This window comes from Colobus angolensis, unplaced genomic scaffold (assembly GCF_000951035.1).
Source record: "Colobus angolensis palliatus isolate OR3802 unplaced genomic scaffold, Cang.pa_1.0 Scaffold121, whole genome shotgun sequence".
NCBI classification, from domain to species: Eukaryota; Metazoa; Chordata; class Mammalia; order Primates; family Cercopithecidae; genus Colobus; species Colobus angolensis.
Genome location: NW_012113253.1, coordinates 5,785,966 through 5,808,347, shown reverse-complemented (window position 1 = coordinate 5,808,347; position 22,382 = coordinate 5,785,966). Strand labels below are relative to the sequence as shown.

Sequence of the window (22,382 nt, the reverse complement as noted above, 5' to 3'; positions counted from 1 at the left end):
TTCACTGCATCTCAACTCAGCCAGTTTTAACAAGTCAGTACCAACCCCAGCTATCTACGGTTGCCTCACCATAGTCCTGATAGTGCTGTACATGGCCCCATTCCTGACCCAGCCTCACTTGTCTATCCCTCCCAAATGCTGGCCCTGAGCCTTTGGTAACCCCTACTCCAAAAGCAGTCAGTCAGTGCCTCCCTCTACTGGCCTTATGTTACCTGAAACAGGGCATTGCCCTGGGAACTCTTCCCATGTCGCCTTCGGAAAGAAAGCTTTTATTTTCTCACACCCCATGGACCTCTCAGGTATGCGGAGAAAGTTGCACTGGGGTCTTCTGATCCCACTGACACCTCTAGACCATAGACACCCCATTCTTTTGTTACAACCCTGCTCTTTTAAGACTCACAACTCAGCTATACCTCCCTCTCCTACTCCTCATCTTGTCCTCCTGACAGTACCTCTCTTTCACTGAAGACTTAAACACTTGGCTCTCAGGATCCACCCAAGATGCAAAACCCTGGACTCAGCTCCCTGATGTTCTCATCACTAATGAGCCCACCCGCTTCCCCAGCATCAAACCCCAGCCTCCTTCTCCCACACTTACCATGTTCTGAATCACCAATTCTAGCACCTCACTCTGACCACAATCTCCTCCTCTTCCAGAGCACGTGTTCACCTACTCCCCCCACCACAGTTCTTAGACTTAATCAAGACCCCCAAGTCCTCTCACTCATCTACTTTCTCCCAATCCCCCAATCCATGAGCCTCTTCTCTTCACGTCTCTCTAGCCAGCTAAGATTCCAGAGTCCATCATATTACTAGTAGTGGCATTCCTATTAGTAGCCCTAACTCTGTTCCTCATCTACATTTTACCATACATACATACATTTTACCATACATAGAAAAATCCAGGAAAATCCCGTTTTGAATGCAACAATCCAGTTTTTACATATTTGTACCCTAGCTGCTGCTAGAGAAAAAACATACACTAAGGTAAACTGAATCTACTATGATCTCCATCCTCCACAATTGCTTCTTCACACCTTCCCTTGCTGCCCCTACCCCCACTTCCCAAGGAGGTGACCTTATCATCTCTTTCACAGAGAAATTAAGTCAACAAACAAGTTTACAATGTCTCTTCACTAAACTACAGACATACCCCATCACCATCCATTCACCTTCCCTGGCTTCCCTCCTGCTACAATAGGGGAAGTGTCTGAGGTCAAGCCCTCCACCTGCACTTTCTCACCTTCTCAGGAGGCTTACATTACCTTCTCACACCCCTCTTCTTACCTTTGCCAAGATTGTCTTAATGAATTCTTATCTCAAGAATTTTTCTCAGTCAGGCACAGTGGCTCACGCCTGTAATCTCAGCACTTTAGGAGGCCGAGTCTGGCAGATCACGAGGTCAAGAGATAGAGACCATCCTGACTAACATGGTGAAACCCTGTCTCTACTAAAAATACAAATTCGCTGGGCGTGGTGGTGCATGCCTGTAGTCCCAGCTACTCAGGAGGCTGAGGCAGGAGAATTGCTTGAATCCAGGAGGTGGAGGTTGCAGTGAGCCAAGATCGCGCCACTGCATTCCAGCCTGGCGACAGAGTGAGACTCTGCCTCAAAAAAAAAGAAAAAGAAAAAAGAAATTTTCTCAATTCCAACCTTATTTTGGGGGTTTACAATCAGCCTGCTTTTTCAGCCCTGCAGGGTACTTAATTTTTTGAGTCTCTTGATTTCCTTTTGGTTTTTCTTACAAACTAATTCTTTCCTGAGCTCATCTCTTTCTTGTAATTCTTTGAGGAAAGTACCAATAATTTCCAACACTTTTTGTGACATGTCTTCTATATGTCCTCGGGATCCATTTTCCACCCTACGCCTGGAGGCTGATCTGTAAGGATGGCAACAAGCTCCCTTGCCCTCTTGCGCCTAGTTGGTTTTGGCTAATGGGGAGCCATTGAAGGAGATAGGAGGCAAGAGGAACAAGGTGAGAGTATTTATTTTCTGGCTCCTTCTCAGCAAAGTTGCCTTAGGCTTGCTGTCTCCTCTAAATAAAGATCACATCTTATCCATAATTCTCTCCCTCTGGTTTAACTGCTCCCTGAAGCTTAACTCCTTGAATGCAGGGGTGGTAACAGCCCTGCAATTAATTGGTAGCCCCATGCACTACATTATTTCCTATGCTTTCATGTCCATAACTTTCTAAATTGTCCTTTTGCCAAACTTCTTTTGAATTACCCTAACTTGAATTGCCATCTGCTTCTTGCTGATACTCACATAAATACCATGATTATTTTCACTTACTTTTTGTTTTTTCTTCCAGGGATCAACTTCTGTTTTAACTAGAATCCTTTTGGTTGAAAATCAAGAAACATAATTTGACCTATCTTAGGCCAAAAGTAGCATTTATTACTTTGAAAATGAAACTATGCAAAGAATACAGCTGGGCCTCAGAGAGTTTAGAATTAGGACTCTCTCTAGCTTGTCTTTAGAATAAAAGTAGTTCTCTTTCTTCAGCTTCAACTAGGAAAACCCTAGGTAAGGACCTGGCCCAGTCTGGATCACATGCTTAAACCTGTGCCCAGACAGAAGCAGTGCCTACTAGCGGATTGGCAGCCCTGGGAGAACCGCATGGTTGGAATGAGAGCAGCAGTCCCCAAAATTAAATGGCTGTGAGTCCCAGATATTTTCAATCACTCCCCGATTGTAATGACTCCATAGCAGAAAACACACATAGGAATTTATATCTACTGCTAACTTAAGTTCTAGATTTGGGGCTCTTATATTGTCAAATTTTTCTATGAACTCTGAGAATATCTCTATGTGTGCAAAGTCCACAAAGATATGGTCACCTCTTTGGGAAACGGGGGTAGAGGTAGAGAGAGGAGGTGTGAAAAAGCAATTGTGCACAACAGAGGTCAAGTTTACCAGGAAATTGTAGTCGAATTTCCAGATAGTGCTGAGATAGGGTAATCATGAATTCGTAGAGAATCTAACTGCCTCGTTGTATGACTTTTCTTCTAGCAGCATTTGGCTGCTGGGGTGCAAATACTGGAAAAACTAAGTTGTTTCATTCAAAACAGACGTGGGGGTTTTTCTAAATTTTTCTGTGTATGGTAAAAAGCAGATAAGGGACAGAGTTGAGGGTACTGGTACTGGTATGAGTGCTACTACTAGTAATATGATGTTTGTGGAATCTCAGCTGGAAACAAAGAAACATGGAGAGGCTTATGGATTGGGAGAAAGGTGAGAGAACTGGGGGTCTCATTTAATGTAAAAACTGTGGTCGGGGTGACAGTTGAACAAACAAGTATGTATTTATCTGCAGACACAAATAGTAAATATATACATTCCTTTATTAGGGTAGCCCTTGCACTTCTTCAAAAAGGAAATGGACAAAATGATGAAGCTACGATAGTTTATTTCAACATACTGAACCAAAAAAATAAGAAAACTAATTTATTTGGAAAAGAAACAAATTCTGTACATGCAGGGTTGGCTTGATTGACAATAATGTATTTCAGCAAAAAAAAAAAAATTTAGATAGACCACACATAATAAAACTTTCTATGTACACAGTAAATAGTAAATACTTTGGTAAATGACCAGACATTTGAAAAAATGAAAACACAGTTGTAAAACAAAGTACGTAAGAATATTGTGACCTTATTTAACTGTACAAAAAGCAATCATTCTCTCCAGCCTTCCATTTTCACTTACATTTTCTTTAACAGGATTAAGCCCCAAATTGAAGGGATTAAATCCTTTCTTCCTAATGCCTCGGGAATATCAGATTCTCTTTCAAATCTTTAACCGTTTACAAAGAAGCAGAGCACTTAAAGGGAAATGGTGGGAAACAAAGAGATTTCAATTCTGTGGCACTCATCCAGATTCTGATGGGGAATATTTCCCAAGTCTACTATCAATTCACTCAACTTGGTTTAAAAACATAATACCTGATTGTAGGACTAACTTGGTTTGTATTTAGCCCATCTGCAGCTTTAGCATTAAAAATCAGCTCCTGACATTAGCCCTTAGCTCAATATCTATAAATGAAATTTGGGAATTATATGACAGTGATATTAGCATATTTAAACATAAAATGCAAAATGATTAATTTTTAAATATGCAAACTGCTACATTTTCTCAATAATCAATTCATGCACAAATAAAAAATGGCAATAGAAAAAGCAGAAAAATACGGATGTTTCTAAATGAGACAATTATAAAAATTTCATATATTAATATCAAGACAAGACTGGGGTCAGCTTACATTGTAAGAAAAACTATTACTGTATATAATTGGACAGCAAAACCCAGTCCTGTCTAAAAGCAATGGATCAAACTGTATTCTCAAGTCCTTCCTGGCCATATTTCTATGTGCTACAATGAAACATTTTTAATAAATGCAATCTATCATAGAACTACAAGTTTTTATATTCCTAAATAATGAACTTAACTTTATTATAGCAATGATTTAAATACATGTGCTGTAAAAAAAACAGTTGTAAACACACTCTTAATTTTTTTCTTTACCTGCAAGGTATTTTTAAAAGATTACACAACTTCTTGATTCTTTAAGAACTAAGAACCAAAGTACTGAACATAATAAATAAATGTGCAACCTGGAGGCCTGGAAAAAGAGAATACCAAATAACAAACCAGTGCATTAAAAATCCAGTATGTCAGTATTAAGACTTCCTCATCCAAATCCAGTTAGGTTTATTGCTATTATAAATAAGCTTCACATTAAGGCATCAGTCATTACCTACGAAAAAGATTTAGATTCAAAACAAAGGAATATACACTGTACAACTTTTTTTCTTTCATTCTGATGTCTTTACAGATACTATCAGTTTTAAATGTTAAGTTTTTGTATGGAAATATATAAATATCTTTAAACATATTACCTGAATATAGTTCAAATGTTTCTCTATATTTTGATACTTTAATTAATGTATATATTTAAAGTATATTCAATTAATGAGGAAACAGACAAAAGCAAATCAACATAGATGGCAAAGGACTAAATATGAGACATTACAACCTCTAAAAAAAAAATACTGTACAGACAGTGATGATGAGCAGATCTTGGCCAAGTCATTTAACTTCTCTGAGCCTCATCCTTTCCATCTGTAATATTTCAATTACAGTTGCTCTGTCGAGTTGTTTTGAGATCAAATGAGATGATGTAAAAAAACCTAGCAAACTGTGAAGCAATGCAAAAATTAATGGTATTATCATAGGCCAAAAGATCTCAAGTTTCTGACAGTCTCTCTAACAAATAAAGTTATGGCCTGCTCCTTTTGCATTCACTTGAGAACTCCCAGTGTTGATTAGATTGTTATGGAAAGAATGGAGCCAAAATTTATGCAAAGAGAAAATCTCTAAGTTTTAGCATTCAGAACTGTATAAAGTACAGTTTGTTAGGAGTGGGAAACAACTGCTTGAAGGGGTATACAGGACACCAAATAATAATGTATTAAAAATTCAGTATTTCAGTATTAAGACTTCTTCATCCAAAGACAAGTTTAACTTTAACTAGGCTCAGGCTACCTCTTGATACTTACTAAAAATAAATAGGGGTAGACTTCTCAAAAACCTTAGTTCCCAACCTTTCATCAGTCTCTTCTAGAGAAACCTCCTTTTCCTTCATCATTGGCTATCATGTAGCATAGTCACATTAAAAGAACTATCTCTTAACAACAGCTCAAGAGTTATAAAACCACAAAGAAACACAGCCAAAGTCAATTGCTGGTACATTATTCAGCCTGGCATAAATTTGAAATGATTCAATAATCCCGACCATGTTCTCCCTTTCTCAGTCCATAAGCCCTTCATCTACGTAGAAATGGTTCTGGGCCAGCTTTTTCCAATCTTTGTTCTGAGGAACACTGGCTGGGTGAGATGTTAACAGGTAAAAAACATCGGTGTTAAGTATGTTGGGAATATGCAGGGTGAGATAAATTTATGTACCACACTGAACTGCTCAGTCTTTGATGTACTGACTGTACTTGCTAAAGAATGAAGTGTTCAGCATTTCCCAAACTAATCTGACCACAGAATCCCATTTTTCCCCTACAAAATATCTAGAGGGGCTAATAGCTCTTAGAATATTATTTGGAAAATGCTATTCTAGCCTGATTCTAAACATTCCAGGGCTAAATCTGGCAATAGTTATGTTTTTAATTTCTGAAGAAGAATCATTTTTCTTACAAGGTCAACTACCATGATAACCTCCTGGTTTCCACTCCGTAAGTAGGCTTCCCAAAGCAACTAAGAATTAAATTTTCTTTACTACATACTGAGGAATTCAAAGGACTTATTCTTGCGTTAATGAGAATTAAGTTCTTTTTAAGGAGATACTTATATTCTTCCCCTAAGCATTAAAAATACAAAGATCTAATTCTAGATCCTAGGACCTAGAATCACAATTACTTTAAGGAAAAGAAAGTATTTTATTACAACATCACTGCAATTAATATTATCAACGACATGATAATTAGTAGTGGTGCTAACAGTAGTAGTGTTGGTTAAGCATTTATTTTTGCATCCTAATCCTCATATCCACTCTATGAATTTAGGACCTACTATTACTCCTATTTTAAAGGTAAGTACACTGAGGTTTACCAAGATTAACTGACTTGCCAAAGGTCACACACTGGAGTAAGGGCAGAACCTTAAACTCATGTCTGACCCCTCACCCCATGCTCTTAACCACATAATGCCATCTTTTATTTCAGTGACAAGACAAAAGCGTTTAGGTCACACTCTTGCTGTTAAACAGGAAAATTACATAAATGCAAATTGTGTGGAATAAGTTTTGGATTTCCTTTTGAGCAAACCCCCAGTCCTTTAAAGGATATACTTTAAAATTTTTTTTAAAGCAGAGAAAAATAGACTACTATTTACCAATGACAAGTTTATAGAGTTTTAAAACAAGAGGTTTTTTAAAAATCTGCATCCAAGGTGAAGACGTTATCTGTGGTTTCTGCCATAACTGCAAAACGCTGATACTCCGAAACTCGTTTCTCAAAGAAATTTGTTTTTCCTTCTAAAGAAATGTTTTCCATAAAATCAAAAGGATTTTCTGCCTGAAAAATCTAAAAAGGAAAGAAATATTATTAGACATTCTGAAGAGATCAAATTACATCCCATAATAAGAGCAAAGATGACCAAAACAGAGGTCAGGTTTCTGGAAACTTGTCTAGTCAGTTACAAGATCCCATCATTCCCCTAAGACCCTGGAGGCACTCAAGGCTGACAAATCGTAAGATGACCCAAGATCGACCACTAACCTCCTCAGGAAACTCTACTAGCATCTCTGGTATTCTCATAAATAGAAAAAAACACAACTATTTCAGGAATTGAAATATTTAATACTGCCCAATTGAAAATGTTCTCACAGCTTGAGATATCCAATACACCATGAGCATTTTTCATAGGTATTACTATTAGTCACACATACATGACACTATAAAATGTTAAATTAGCAACAATCTACTGTAGTTCTAAATGTTTCTTAGTTAATAAGAGAACAGATAATCAACAAATTGTCATTAAGGGACCATGATCAGGGAAGACACAATAAATGTTATCCATGGTCACTAGATGTCTCCAAACAAAAAGGGGGACTATGCTAACAAGAAGCTTTTTCACTGCTTCAGAATTCAAGAAGCAAGCCCGGCATGGTGGCTCAAGCCTGTAATCCCAGCACTTAGGGAGGCCGAGGTGGGTGGCATCACCTGAAGTCAGGAGTTCGAGACCAGCCTGACTGACATGATGAAACCCGGCTCTACTAAAAATACAAAAATTAGCTGGGCATGGTGGCAGGTGCCTGTAATCTAAGCTACTCAGGAGGCTGAGGCAGGAGAACTGCTTGAACCTGAGAGGCAGAGGTTGCAGTGAGCCAAGATCACACCATTGCACTGCAGTCTAGCTGACAGAGCAAGACTCCATCTCAAAAAAAAAAAAAAGAATTCAAGAAGCAGACTTGGAGATACAGCTTGATGGAAACTGTGGGATATTTCAGTGATTCACAAGGGTAACAGAAGAGGATTTCTCAATTTAGGAGTATCCCAGCAAAATATATGAACACCACAGATAAACATATATTCAAGTAACCCAATTTTAAATATGGGCAGAGTGTCTAAATAGACAAACTGATACTTCTTGAAAGAAGATATACAAAATGAAAAGATGTTCAACATCACTTTCCATTAGAGACATGCAAATCAAGATCACAATGAGATATCACTTCATACCTACTCGGATGGCTATACTTTTTTAAAAAACAGGTAATAAGTGTTGGTGAGGATGTAGAGAAATTGGAACCCTCATACAGAGTGGGAATATAAAATTGTGCAGCTGCTTTAGAAAACAGTCTGGAGTTCTTCTAATGATTAAACATGGAGTTACCATATGACCCAGCAATTTCACTCCTAGGTGTATACTTAAGAGAGATGAAAACACGTCCACACAAAAATCTGTACATGAACGTTCATAGTAGCATTATTCACAATAGCTCAAAAGAGGAAACAACTTAAATGCCCATCGAATGGATAAATAAAATTTGGTATATCCATACAGTGGAATATTATTTGGTCATATAAAGGAATAAAGCACTGATACATGCTACAACATGAAGGTACCACAAAAACGTTATACTAAGGAAAGAAGAGAACCACAAAAGACCACATATTATTGATTCCATTTGTATGAAACAGAATATGCAGAAGAGGCAAATCTACAGACACAAAAATTAGATTAGTGGTTGCCTAAGACAAGGTGGGTAAGGGGAGGAAAGGGGAGTAACTGACTGCTAATAGGGATAGAGTTTCTTTTTGGGGTGATAAAAATGTTCTAAAATAGGTTGTTAAGATGGTTGCACATATGCTAAAAACTATTGAATTGTACATTTTAAATGGGTGAATTGCAAGCTATGTGATTTATATCTTTAAATAAAGCTTTAAATATCTATATATCTTTTTTCCAAAAACTCATATGCTGTGTGTGGCTGAGTGAAATTCTATGAAATTCCCCCAAGGGTCAGCAGTTTTCTAATAAGCATATTATTACTATCTCTATTTTATAGATGAGGAAATTGAGATAGTTAAGCAACTTGCCAAAGGTCACACAGCTAGAAAGTGGTGGAAAAAAGATTGAAACCCAGATAGTGTGGCTCCATGTCTTAAGTAATGAGAAAATCACACGTGATGAAATTCAGGTACATTATCTCTGATGAACGACAAAAATAACTTGGATAACTCTGCTCAAAGAGTTACATTATGACAGTTAATGTCTTCCTAATAACTATTCCGTATTTAAAAGTATTAACTCCCAAACTACAACATAGACACATGGAGATTTATAAGCGTGAATATACGTATGCATATTAAACCTAACCCCTTGAAAATAATCCTATTAAATATATAGCTGCAATTATTGCAAAATAATTTATTGAGCTTATTAGTTCTAATATTTTACCAGCCTCCTACTTCAGTTATTAATTTTAAATTTCAAAGGATTTTGTAAAACCGTGTTCATATGAAACAAGTCTCTGTCATGGACTTTTGAAAAACAGAGCAGTATGTTACAAATGCTTTCAGTAAAACATATTTTAGGGTCCTTGCTTTCCTATAATATTTTAACTAGTAGTAACACATTTTTAAACACATTACCTTTGAGAATCCAAGTTCCACAAGTAATCTGTCAGCTACAAACTCAATGTACTGTTTCATCAAAATGCAATTCATTCCAATGAGGCCAACTGGCAAGGCTTCTGTTAAAAACTCCTGGGATGAAAACAAAAACAGAATAAAGTATAAACAAAACTATAAATACGTATGTTCCAAATAGAAAGAGGACTTTTGTTTTATTTCTAAGACTGATTTTGTCCAAGGAAATATATTAGGATAAATTCTTTCAATGTAGCAAATGATGTCCATATGTTTAAAAATGTTTGGGGTATTACTATTCACATTTTTTCACGTTTTCAAAGAGTCAAAATAAATGGAAATGAACTACCAAATTACTGGATTTCTTAAAGTAGCAGATACAAGACTTGGATTTGTATGCTTTCTCAATAGAAAAAAAAGATACTTTGTTCTAAAATATCTGGAAAAAGATTCAAAGATGATCATCATAAAGAACACGACTATGGAAGGGAGCTGGGAAAGAGAGAAAAACTCAATTAACAAAGAAAATGAGAAAAAAGAAGAAACAGATCTGGGGGTTGGGAGATAAGATGAGCTCTAATCATACTGAAAGACTATGTAGTGGTAAAGTGTTAAGAGGAAAAATAAAAACATATTAACCACTTGGATTTAGTTCTCAAAATGACTAAAGATACCAAAGTGACTGTTATGCGTTTTTCCTCTTCCAATATACAAACTATGCCTGTTAAACTATGCAGTGTTCCAAAAAAAAAAAAAAGTAATTTTAGAATGATAAAAACACATCCTAAGTAGAACATCTAGCTCCTTCTAGTAAGAAATCTTTACATACTCTAACTTGTTACTTTTCATTAATTTACTTATTCTTTCTATAAAAATTTGTGTATGCTTCCAGCTAGGTACCTCGCTACATTATTAAAAATACAAAACAGCCGGGCGCGGTGGCTCAAGCCTGTAATCCCAGCACTTTGGGAGGCCGAGGCGGGCGGATCACGAGGTCAGGAGATCGAGACCATCCTGGCTAACACGGTGAAACCCCGTCTCTACTAAAAACTACACAAAAAAAAACTAGCCGGGCGAGGTGGCGGCACCTGTAGTCCCAGCTACCCGGGAGGCTGAGGCAAGAGAATGGCGTGAACCCGGGAGGCGGAGCTTGCAGTGAGCTGAGATCCGGCCACAGACTGCACTCCAGCCTGGGCGACAGAGTGAGACTCCGTCTCAAAAAAAAAAAAAAAATACAAAACAAATAAAAAATCATCACTGTTCTCCAGTCACTAAAAATATAAAAATACAAAGCTACTATAATTAGCTGATTAAGCATAAAATTTGACAGAGATCAGTAAGACAGAAAAACAGCCCTGAAACAGGTTTTAGTATACATAAAACCTTAATATATAATAAAGACTGACTGAATAAAGCAAATTGTAAACTGACATAATAATTGTAATATATCATGTACTGGCATTGTCAGACCGACCATAATAAAATTGCTAGTATTTTTATTGACCTACAAAATGACCTACAAAATTTTTATTGACTTATGAAATTTCATATGAGTCAATATAATAGTGGAACAAACATCAGAGAAAGAGAGATGTGCTAATCACACAAACTTCCTGGTTTACCTGCTCAATTTGGACAGCATCAACAATGATCTCCCTGACCCTTTCTTCTGAAGGCTTATTTACTAAGTATTGGAACATCAGGCAAGCAAAGTCACAGTGAAGTCCCTAAAAGAGAAGAAAAATATCACTGTCAAATAACTATTCATCAGCTATTTGCACACAGTGATGGGTCAAGCATCATATAAAGTGGTTCTAGGAATATAACACAGAACTTCTGGAAAATGGAAGAGGGGTTAATAGGACTAGGAACTTCCTTCCTTCAAATCTCATTAAATGCCATTACAATAACCTATAACAAAAACGTTCAATGTCAGCAAATCCTAGTTCATCAACAGTATAGAAAAACTAATTTATGAACAAATAATCTGCAAATAAAAGCATTTTGGAAAGGAAAATAAAGCAAGAAAGCCGGAAATGAAAATTCACTAATTTTTAAATTTCAAAAATAATTAAGGAATGATTGAAAAATAATTAGTATTTAAATAACAGATTTCAAAAATACAACATTTGTAATTAAATAAGAAAGGCTCAAGATAAAAATAAATTCCAATGAAAATGGAAACTGACGTGGGACTTGGTGGCTCATGCCTGTAATCTCAGCACTTTGGGAGGTCAAGGTGGGCAGATTGCTTGAGTTCAGGAGTTTAAGACCAACCTGGGCAACATGGCAAAACCCAGTCTCTACAAAAAAAAATAATAATAATAAATAAATAGAAATAAAAAATACCAATAAGCAAATAAATAAGAAAATGGAAACTGAACTATGATGAATATCACCTGAAGTGATATAAAGCAGAGATGATCTTACAGATAACTCAACCAAAAATGAAAATAAACTTGTGAAATACCCGAGTATGGTTATACAAATGCAATAAATAGTATAGAATCTTAAGTAATTGGAGAATAGGCCAAGGAGAGTCAACCTACAATAATCAGGACTCCAAAACACAGAATAGATAGTATAGAGCCAAATATCAAAAAAACAAAAAGAAAATTTCAAAAATTCAAAATGAAAAAACAGAGAGGTCGGATATAGAAAGATGGAATTCCCAGGTCGGGCGTGGTGGCTCAAGTCTGTAATACAGCACTTTGGGAGGCTGACATGGGCAGATTCCTTGAGTTCAGGAATTTGAGACCAGCCTGGGCAACCTGGCAAAACCCCATCTCTACAAAAAATACAAAAATTAGTCGGGCATGGTGGTGCATGCCTGTAGTCTCAGCTACTCAGGAGGCTGAGGCAGGAAGATCCCTTGAACCTGGGAGGTCAAGGCTGCATTGTGCTGAGGTCACGCCACTGTACTCCAGCCTGGGTGACAGTAAGACCCTATTTCAAAAAAAAAGGAAGAAAGAAGAAATTACCATCGAGGCTGAAAGATGTTAAAGTGTTGATGAAAACTGAGACGTAACTTATTACAGAGAGCAATACCAATCAAAATCTCAATGGAATTGGTGTGTGTGTGTGTGTGTGTGTGTTATTTTAAAAGGCTTTAGAGCAGAAAAGAAAGGAAAGTACACAGAGGTCAAGTCCCAAGCGGGCACAGAGGTCAAGTGCCTAAATGGGATTGTTTTTAATTCGAAAGTTAATCTGGAAGGCCGGGCACAGGGGCTCATGCCTGTAATCCCAGTACTTTGGGAGGCCAAGGTGGGCAAATCACTTGAGCCCAGGAGTTCCAGACCAGCCTGGGCAACACAGTGAGACCCTGTGTCTACAAAAATTTTTTTTTTTAATTAACTGAATGTAGTGGTACATGCATGTAGTTCCAGCTACTTAGGAGGCTGAGGTGGGAGGACTGCTTGAGCTCAGGAGGTCAAAGCTACAGTGAGCCAGGATCATGCCACTTGCACTCAGCCTGGGTGACAAAGACCCTGTCTCACAAAAAAAAAAGAATAGAATAAATGGACAGAATCTTGTAAGAACACTTTCAAAAGAAAAGTTTCGATATTTATCCTACAAATTATTGAAATATATGAAACTATAATAATTAAAATAGTTTGTTATAGAATAAAATCTGATAGGTCAATAAGGAAGAAAAAATAGCCATGAAACTGATTTTAGTCTAATAAAACCTTAATAGATAATAAAGAAGACAGCACAAGTCAATGAAGAAAGGATGGATTACTTAACAAGGCAAATTGAAAAAACTTCCCAAGAGTGTTTGAAATAAAATTAAGTTAAACTCTAACATATTCTTTGCTGTATTATATTTATGCTAAATCCTACTTAGACTAAACAAATTCCAATTGTATTAGAGAGTTAAAGGTTAAAAAACCAAGAAGAAAATATGTGTAATTAATTTATCTCTGGAAGAGGATTACATAAAATTTAAGGTTTTGTATGTTAAAAGAACAAAAATTAAAAAGCAAAGGAAAAATTGGGAAAATATATGAAATAAATATAAGCAAATTTATATTTTATATTATATTTGTGCTATAAATATAACAAATACTACAAACGTATACTTGTTGAAAGGACCCAATCAGTCACTGTACATTGGGAATACACCAATGAACAAGCAAGCATGACCTCTTCCTTTAAGGATAATAATCTTATCCTTAAAATAGAGTTAAATAAGAAAAATGTTAATATTGAACCGGAAACAAAAGCAAAAGATAAAAGTAGGCAACTACAGAAAAAATACAAATGACTAATATCATTATGAAAAAAGCGTTCAATTTAAGTAATAAACAATGCAAATAAAACCAATAATGAAATACCAATTACCCCTATCAAATTTGCCAAACATTTAGCAAGTTAATCTAAATTCTGGTGAGAGTATGGTAGAAAATGTTTATTCATTGCTAGGTGGGGCTGAAAATTGTTATAAAATTACTGGAAAAAAAAATCTGCAAGTATGTATGTATGCATGGCTTTATAACTTAATAATTCTACTTTTTGTGATCAAGCTTAGGAAAATAATATAAAGGGAGGACAATACTCATATATATGTAAAGGTATTCATTTTACACCCTAGTAAAACAAAAAACCTGGAAATAATCTAAATTTCTAATTATAAAATTTCTAATTATAAATGATTCATTCATTAGCTCATATATCTAACAAAACTACTATTTTCAAAAGGTGCTTAATGCCATAGAAAAATGATTGCAGTATTTTGCCAAGTGGAAAAAGAACATCTCAACTCCTAAATATATGAATGATTAAAATATGTTTATATATCTAAATAGAATTAAATGTAGAAAAAAGTCTATAAAGAAATACTCCAACAAAACAGTAAATGTGGTTCTCTGTGTGCTGAGATTAATTTTTTTATTCTCTTAATTCTCTATAACAATCCTATATGACATTTCTAATAAAAGTTATTAAAAATTTAAAGACATGAAAAAGCAAAAAGTAATTATATGAAGTATTTTATGGCATTTAAAAAAATACTTTCACATACACTATTTCATGGCATTCTAACAAAATGGTTTTTATAGTCGAAGAAACCAAGGTTCAGAGAAGTTAAGGATTGGCATAGGCAATAAATGTTAACTGAATGGCTATAATAGCCAAAACATTGAGAACAGAAAGATAAATAAAACAAAGTCCCTGCACTAAGGAGCTTAAAGTCTAGCAGAAGAGAGAAATAAAAAGTACAATACACGCAATGGACTCCAAGACATGGACAGGTGCAGGTTTCAAATGGATACATAAAGGAAAGAGTGGCCAATTTCACCTAATTGATCAGGAAAGTTTTGAGATGTCTCTTCTGAGAAGGTAATCCAAAAAAGGTTACAGAAAAAAAAAGTGGTAAGAAAGATGGAAAGGGTATAGCAGGCAGAGGGAGACCAGGTTTAGTTACTGATTGGATGAGGCTGAAAAAGAAGAAGCAATCTAAAATGACTCCTAGATTTCAAATTAGATGACTGGAAAAGAAGGATAGAGACACTCAATGAAATAGGAAAAACAGAAGGAACAACAAATTTTTGGAGAAAGATGATCAGTTTGATTTCTGAAATAACAGGTTTGAGACACCTGGGGGAACTTCAAGGAGAAAATGTCAAACATGCACTAGCATACATGGGTTTGGCACTTAGGATAGAATATCTGGGACAAAGGGTAAGTTTTGGGAGTTATGAGCGTTTAGATGGTAGCTGATTTCATGACAGTAAATAAGATCAGCCAGGAGGGCACATACAGTGAAGGAGCAAGGCCAGTGCGGGAACCTAGGAGGACACTGATATTAAGAATGACCAGGAGACTGAGGAGAGATGGTAAGAGACATAGGAGGAAAATAAAGTGTCTTAAAAGCAAGATGACGTGACTTCCTATTTTAATTACCAGGATACCTGTGTCACCACAGTATTTTTCAGGAGAAAGAAAAATAAATGGGCTGGGTACAGTGATTCATGCCTGTATTCCAGCACTTTGGGAGGCCAAGGTGGACAGATCACAAGGTCAGGAGTTCGAGACCAGCCTGGGCAACATGGTGAAGCCCTGTCTCTAAAAAAAAAAAAAAAAAAAAATACCAAAATTAGGTCAGGTGTAGTGGCACCTGCAACAAGGGAAGGCACCTGCAACAGTCCCAGCAACGAGGGAGGCTGAAATGGGAGGACTGCTTGAGGCCAGGGAAGGCGAGGCTACACTGAGCCATGATCGTGCCACTGTACTCCAGCCTGGATGACAGAATGAGATCCTATCTCAAAAAAAAAAAAAAAAAGATAGAAAAGAAAAATAGATGAACATCAAATATGAATACAAATATAACTAGAAAAACATTCCGTTCCTTACTTCATCTCTGCTGATGAGTTCATTGGAAAAAGTGAGTCCTGGCATAAGACCTCTCTTCTTTAGCCAGAATATAGCAGCAAAAGATCCTGAGAAGAAAATTCCTTCTACAGCAGCAAAGGCCACCACTCTTTCCCCTGGGAGACATAAAATCATTTCAGTTTTTGAAATATCAGATACTGCAAACATTTGCATATATATATGCAAATATATATATTTGATAAATTTAATAAATAAATATTTATTGATATATATGGTGTAAATACCACGACTGTTTGCAAAGAAACAAAATACACAAGTTAGTGCCACGGCCAAAGATCTCCATAGGAGAAAATGTGCCACCTCTACCTACTGGAGCAGAAAGGTATGCCTCCTTCAAATCCTCTGTCAGACAATGGACTTCTATAGGTCTTAGGTGTCTGGACAAAGAAGGACCTTCTCAAAACCTACTCAAAACAAAGGTGATTTATGTGTGCACCACACTTGACTGTGAGTGCAGGTACATGCATATGTGTGTAGTATGTATACACACGTGTGTGTGTACTAGACTGGTGAGTAGAAGGTAGACTTTATGATAAGTGTCTTCCTCTGAAAGTAGGAGAGGTTGCTTAAGTTTATATTTTTAGAAACTTATGGTATCTTACAGACCATCTGCAAACATTTCAAAAACCACTGGCATGGATCTGCAATTAAAAAAAAATAGATAAGCCCAACTGAGGATAATAAGTATATCTATTAGATAAAATATCCCCATAACATAAGCAAAATACAAAAGGGCCAATTTTAAAGGTTACTCATTGTTAGGCAAGGACTTCAGAGAAATCCATCTCCTATTAAGAAACTGTCTACAGTGGCATCATATCTGTAACATTATACAGGATGATCAGAGCTCTAATCCAAAAGGTCATTCACAAGGTGCTTATGTCACCACACTGCATATGCTTGAGAAAAGTATTTATATATGTCTAAGGAGAAAGGTTTGGTCTGTAAGACTGTGAGATACAGGCAGCTGAGTGCTTGAGTGCATTACAAACCTTTTTCATAGATGACATCACAGTTTATACCTCAGTACATGTCACAGGACCACACACAAAGAAGTCACTTAATAAACAAGTCCTGAACTGACTCAATGGAACCTATAGAAGTACTAGATGAGAGAAGACATTAAAATCCACTCTAGGCCAAGTGCTGCAGTGACTCACATCTGAAATATGAGCACTTTGGTAGACCGAGGAAGGAGGATCACTTGAATGCAGGAGTTAGAGACCAGCCTGGGCAACATAGCAAAACCCTATCTCTACAAAAAAATTTAAAAATTAGCTGGGTGTGGTGGTGCACACTTGTAGTCACAGCTACCTGGGAGGTTGATGTGGGAGGAATGCTTGAGCCCAGGAAGTCAAGGCTGCAGTGCGCTATGATCACACCACTGCACTCCAGCTGGGTGACAGAGTGAGCCTATCTCAAAAATCATCATCAGCATAATCACTATTCTTAAGATAGAGACTTGTCATTAGTTTAACATATAACATACTGTATCTTTTATCTTACTATTAAGATAACTTATAGTTATTGATACATTTTTCATTGACATTAAGGTAACATCATAAGTATAATTATCTGTAAGGGAAGTAGACTATAATTAAATACAAACATGAATAAAAGAAAAATTGATATTTTTATTTTTATTAGAGAGTGGGGTCTTGCTCTTGTCAACCAGGCTGTAGTGCAATGGCGCATTAATGGTTCAAACAGTCTCAAACTCCTGGGCTCAAACAATGCTCCCACCTCAGCCTCTGACGTAGCTGGGACTACAGGCGTGCGTCACCATGCCTGGCTAATTTTTTCTTTCTTTAGAGCTAAGGTCTCTCTATGTCGCCCTGGCTGGTTTGAACTTCTGGCTCAAGCCGTCCTCTCATCCCAGCCTCACAAGTAGCTGGGATTACAGGCACAAGCCACTGTGCCTAGTGGAAAATTGGTATTGTAACCATGCTATACATTCATGTGAATACTAAAGAATGAAAATCATAACATAGTTATAGAAGGCTATTCTTTTTTGGAGAAGATTAAAGGATTACAGGTGGTACATTTTACAATTTTTTGAGATATATGTGAAATAAAAAGAGGGTTCCAGAACATTTCTCCTAAAAACTATAGTGAATGTAAAGGCCTCATGATTAATTTTAGAGAGGGGAAGGTTGGATATATTTTTAAGATGCAGCTGACCTCTATGATGGCAATGTACTAAGATTGTGTAGCTAATATTTTTTGAGGCTTGAAATAAAATTTCATTACATATATTAAGTTTTAATCTATATATTTTAAAGTTCTTTAAAAATATTTTAAAAATTAAACAGGATGTCTCAATTTTTAAAAATCTATACATATATAATAAGGAAAATTTTTGCTCTATAGGAATTGAATCTTGTTATAACATAAACTCTCAAACTAATAATTTTTAAAGAAATATTCTTAGTTTCTCTTTAGCTAAAAATAAAGGCTTCTGAGAGTCTGGATATAAGGAAAGAATAGTTGCTATGCTGGATCTTAGTGCAAAAGGCACTAAGAAAGTCACCAAAAACGTTAGGCAAAACCCTAAGCCAGATGAAAGAGCTGTCCTTGTCAACTTACAGCTACTAACGGTGCAGGTAGCCCAATCAGTTCATAAACAGCACTTCCTCAGCTGGTTAAAGGAAAGTAACAGTGTGCAGCAAAGCAAGGCGATATTTCCACATTACTGTCTTTTAGCTCCACTCCCAAAAACGAGAGTCACCACGCACTCTTCACCCTTTCCCCTTTCCCTGTTCCACTCTACATTCATTCAACTCCCCCTCCACAATTTTAGAATATGTTCTTTCCTGAGACCCTAAATTAGAACCCGAAATGGGGTTTCCCTTGAGATTAGGCAATATGAAGAATCTAGCTGGAGTCCTCATGTAGTTACAAGGTGACTGCCAGCCTTCTCTGTTTTCTCTATTTCTAGGTTGTCTTTCTTGGGTAGTTCAGGAAATACATGCTTTCTGTGGGCCTGCTCATCATTTTCATCACTGCTTGTCCATACTAGTATTTTCAGTGTATATGGAACACTCTGTCTTTTCCCTTCTTTTTTCTCTAAAGCCAGCATTTCCCATAGTGTTTCTGAAGCTCCTTGTGAGGTAATCAACTGAATACAAAAATGCAGATTTCTCAGTCCCATCTGGGCCTCCTACATCACTTTTGGCAGGATTCTTAAGAGTTTTTCCACAAATTCTCCAATGATTTTTACATATATTGAGAACCAGTGCTTTTCTCATTCCTATTTAATTTTTATTTTTTTTTATTTTTTTTTTAAGAGTCTGGGTCTTGCTCTGGCACCCAGGCTGGAGCATAGTGGATCACAGCTCACTGTAGCCTCAAACACCTGGGCTTAAGTGGTCCTCCTCCCTCAGCCTCCCAAGTAGCAGGGTCTACAGATGCATGCCACCATACCTGGCTAGTTTTTAAATTTGTTGTAGAGATGGGGGGTCTTGCTTTGTTGCCCAGACTGGTCTTAAACTGCTGGCCTCAAGTGATCAACCTCAGTCTCCCAAAGCACTGGGATTACAGGCATGAGTCACCATGCCCGGCTGCCTTTCTCATTTTTGAAATGAACTGAAGGCAAGGAGGCAAACCTATCTGCTTCATCCCTGGTATACTACATGCTGGCCCATATATGCACTACATCACTGGTTCTTCAGTGTGGTCCAGGAGTCCCGGAGAAATCTACAGAACCAGGAGACCTGTGAGGTCAAAACTATTTTCATAATAACATTAAGGCATCATTTTTTTTTTTAACTACCAGTCTCTCATACTTTATAATGGTATTTTCTAGAAGCTACATGACATATCCATAATAATCTGAAAAGCTAAATAAAATATTCCTCCCTTTTCTAACTATAATACATATTTAAATGAGGCATATACTACATACATATACACTGCAACAAATCGAATGCAAAGGCAGATATGGTACTCCAACTGTTTTCTATTAAGTCAGACATTTAAAAGATTTATAGAAATTTAAAAGCATGCTATTCTTTTTTTTTTGGAAAATACAGAAACTTATATAAAAATGTTATCTGTATTAAAATGTAATGGGTTGATTATTGCTATCTTAGAATGCACTAATACATATATTTAAATTATCTCAATGTTAATTTCTAATGCAGAAGTATCAATACCTATAACCTATCCAAGTAAAGGCACTTTGGAGCTCTTAATAATTTTTAAGAGTACAAAGAGCCCTGAGGCCAAAAATTTTGAGACTTGCTTCCTCACATAATGAATAAAACCAAAAAGTAAAGAACACCAATTAAAAACAGATAAGAATGAGATGTGTACTTAGAGCTATCCAAATGAAATATAGAAATATTTTAATTTAGTAAATATTTATTGAGCAACTATTATGTGTAAGACATAATATGATACACTTCCTGAAAAAAATGCTATGGGATCTCAAGTCAGCCAGAAGGGTGTTTGCATTTAGCTTACCTATGAAAAATAAGCCTGTTATTATAAATGGTTTTTTTGTCCTGGTTGATTACACTAATCTTTAGTTTTTGAGAAACTAGACATCTGTTTCCTCAAAAATGTTAAGTTTTCACTTGCTTTAAATTCCTAAAATAGGCCAGGCGTGGTGGCTCATGCCTGCAATCCTAGCACTTTGGGAGGCCGAGGTGGGCGGATCATCTGATATCAAGAGTTCAAGACTAACCTGGCCAACATGGTGAAACCCCTATCTCTACTAAAAAATATAAAAATAAGCTGGGCATGGTAGCAGGTGCTTGTAATCCCAGCTACTCAGGAGGCTGAGGCAGGGAGAACTGCTTGAACTTGGGAGGCAGCAGTTGCAGTGAGCCAAGATCACAGATCACGCCACCGCACTCCAGCCTGGGTGACAGAGTGACACTCTGTCTAAAAAAAAAAAAAAAACCATTCCTAGAGAAACTTAAAAGCCAGGTACAAACTGTGAATTGCTATAATACTCTTGTTATTGCTATATGACTGACTCCTATTTAGCTGTCATCATGCACTAACATCTTAACTTTTCAACTTCCAACTAAGTAGAATAGATAACAGCTTTATTTTACCAACACTTTCTAATTAATTATTAGATATAATGATTTTGGTAAAGGTGCATTTGAGATATTTGTACTCCTTTTCCATGCTGTAACTTTGATTAGTACTAGATAGTCACACCACATAAAATACTGTCATATCACCTGAGGCAAATCTGATCATATATAAATTAGAGCCACATACCAAAAGTAGATTTTCTATCTGCTATCCATCGCAAGGCCCAATCTGCTTTTTTCTTAACATATGGCATGGTTTCAATTGCATTAAATAAAAATTCCCTGTAAAAACAAAAGAATGAACAGCAAAGTTATTCACTTGTTTTTCTTTTTTTTTTGAGACAGAGTCTCGCTCTCTTGCCCAGGCTGGAGGGCAGTGGCACCCATCTTGGCTCACTGCAAGCTCCGCCTCCCGGGTTCATGCCATTCTCCTGCCTCAGCCTCCCTAGTAGCTGGGACTACAGGTGCCCGCTACGATACTCGGCTAATTTTTTTGTATTTTTAGTAGAGACAGGGTTTCACTGTGTTAGCCAGTATGGTCTCGATCTCCTGACCTGGTGATCCACCTGCCTTGGCCTCCCAAGGCGCTGGGATTACAGCCGTGAGCCACCATACCTGGCCTCACTTGTTTTTCTTAATTGGACTAAACTTAATCAGAGATAATAACTGTAACTCTATGGTATGATACCAGATCTGTAGTTTTCATACATTTTTACATGTCCATAAAATAGAAATAAAACTCAAATTATTAGTTTGAATCTGATTCATACAAAACCAGCTAAATTTGAGTATTCAATTTCTAAACAGAAGATGCTACTGAACAGTTCTTAAAGATAAAATATCTAAAGGTTAACTGGTTCTATAACAAGTTTTTTTTAAAACTCAATACATTATTAAGCAATAGAAAATATTATGCTCAGAAACTTCCATACTTGAATCTTTCCTTAACATTGAATTTTGGAATAAATTCTGATCTGAATATAACCAAGCCATAAGCAATATTTTGTAAATAAAATCCCAACAATACCTTTTCTTGGGATCTCTGATGTAAGTGTCTATCAGCAAACTGTACATCTCTGAATGAACATTCTCGATGAGAATTTGAAAGCCATAGAAACAGCGAGCCTCTGGAACCTGCACCTCCTGACTAAAGCGCTCCACCTAAGAAGATAAGGGAAACAGACATATCCAGTTCTATAGGCTCTCATTAAACACTGCAAATCAGAATCCGGACATCAGCATTATCACTTAAAAACTGCCTGTCATGTAACAAACA

At 36.6% G+C, this 22,382-nt stretch overlaps 1 protein-coding gene across 1 annotated transcript in view; it reads right to left on the bottom strand.

Moving 5' to 3' along the window:
- Nucleotides 1-3,325: 3,325 nt before the first annotated feature.
- Nucleotides 3,326-22,382, bottom strand: part of RRM2B (ribonucleotide reductase M2 B (TP53 inducible)) — a 34,934-nt gene continuing 15,877 nt past the window's right edge. Inside the window, exons 3-8 of the mRNA XM_011931414.1 lie at nt 22,134-22,267; nt 21,294-21,388; nt 16,020-16,153; nt 11,288-11,392; nt 9,669-9,782; nt 3,326-7,091 (exon numbers count right to left, since the gene is read on the bottom strand). Coding sequence (XP_011786804.1) covers nt 6,939-7,091; nt 9,669-9,782; nt 11,288-11,392; nt 16,020-16,153; nt 21,294-21,388; nt 22,134-22,267 — 735 coding nt within the window. The 3' untranslated portion in view covers nt 3,326-6,938. The remainder of the gene's footprint in view (nt 7,092-9,668; nt 9,783-11,287; nt 11,393-16,019; nt 16,154-21,293; nt 21,389-22,133; nt 22,268-22,382) is intronic.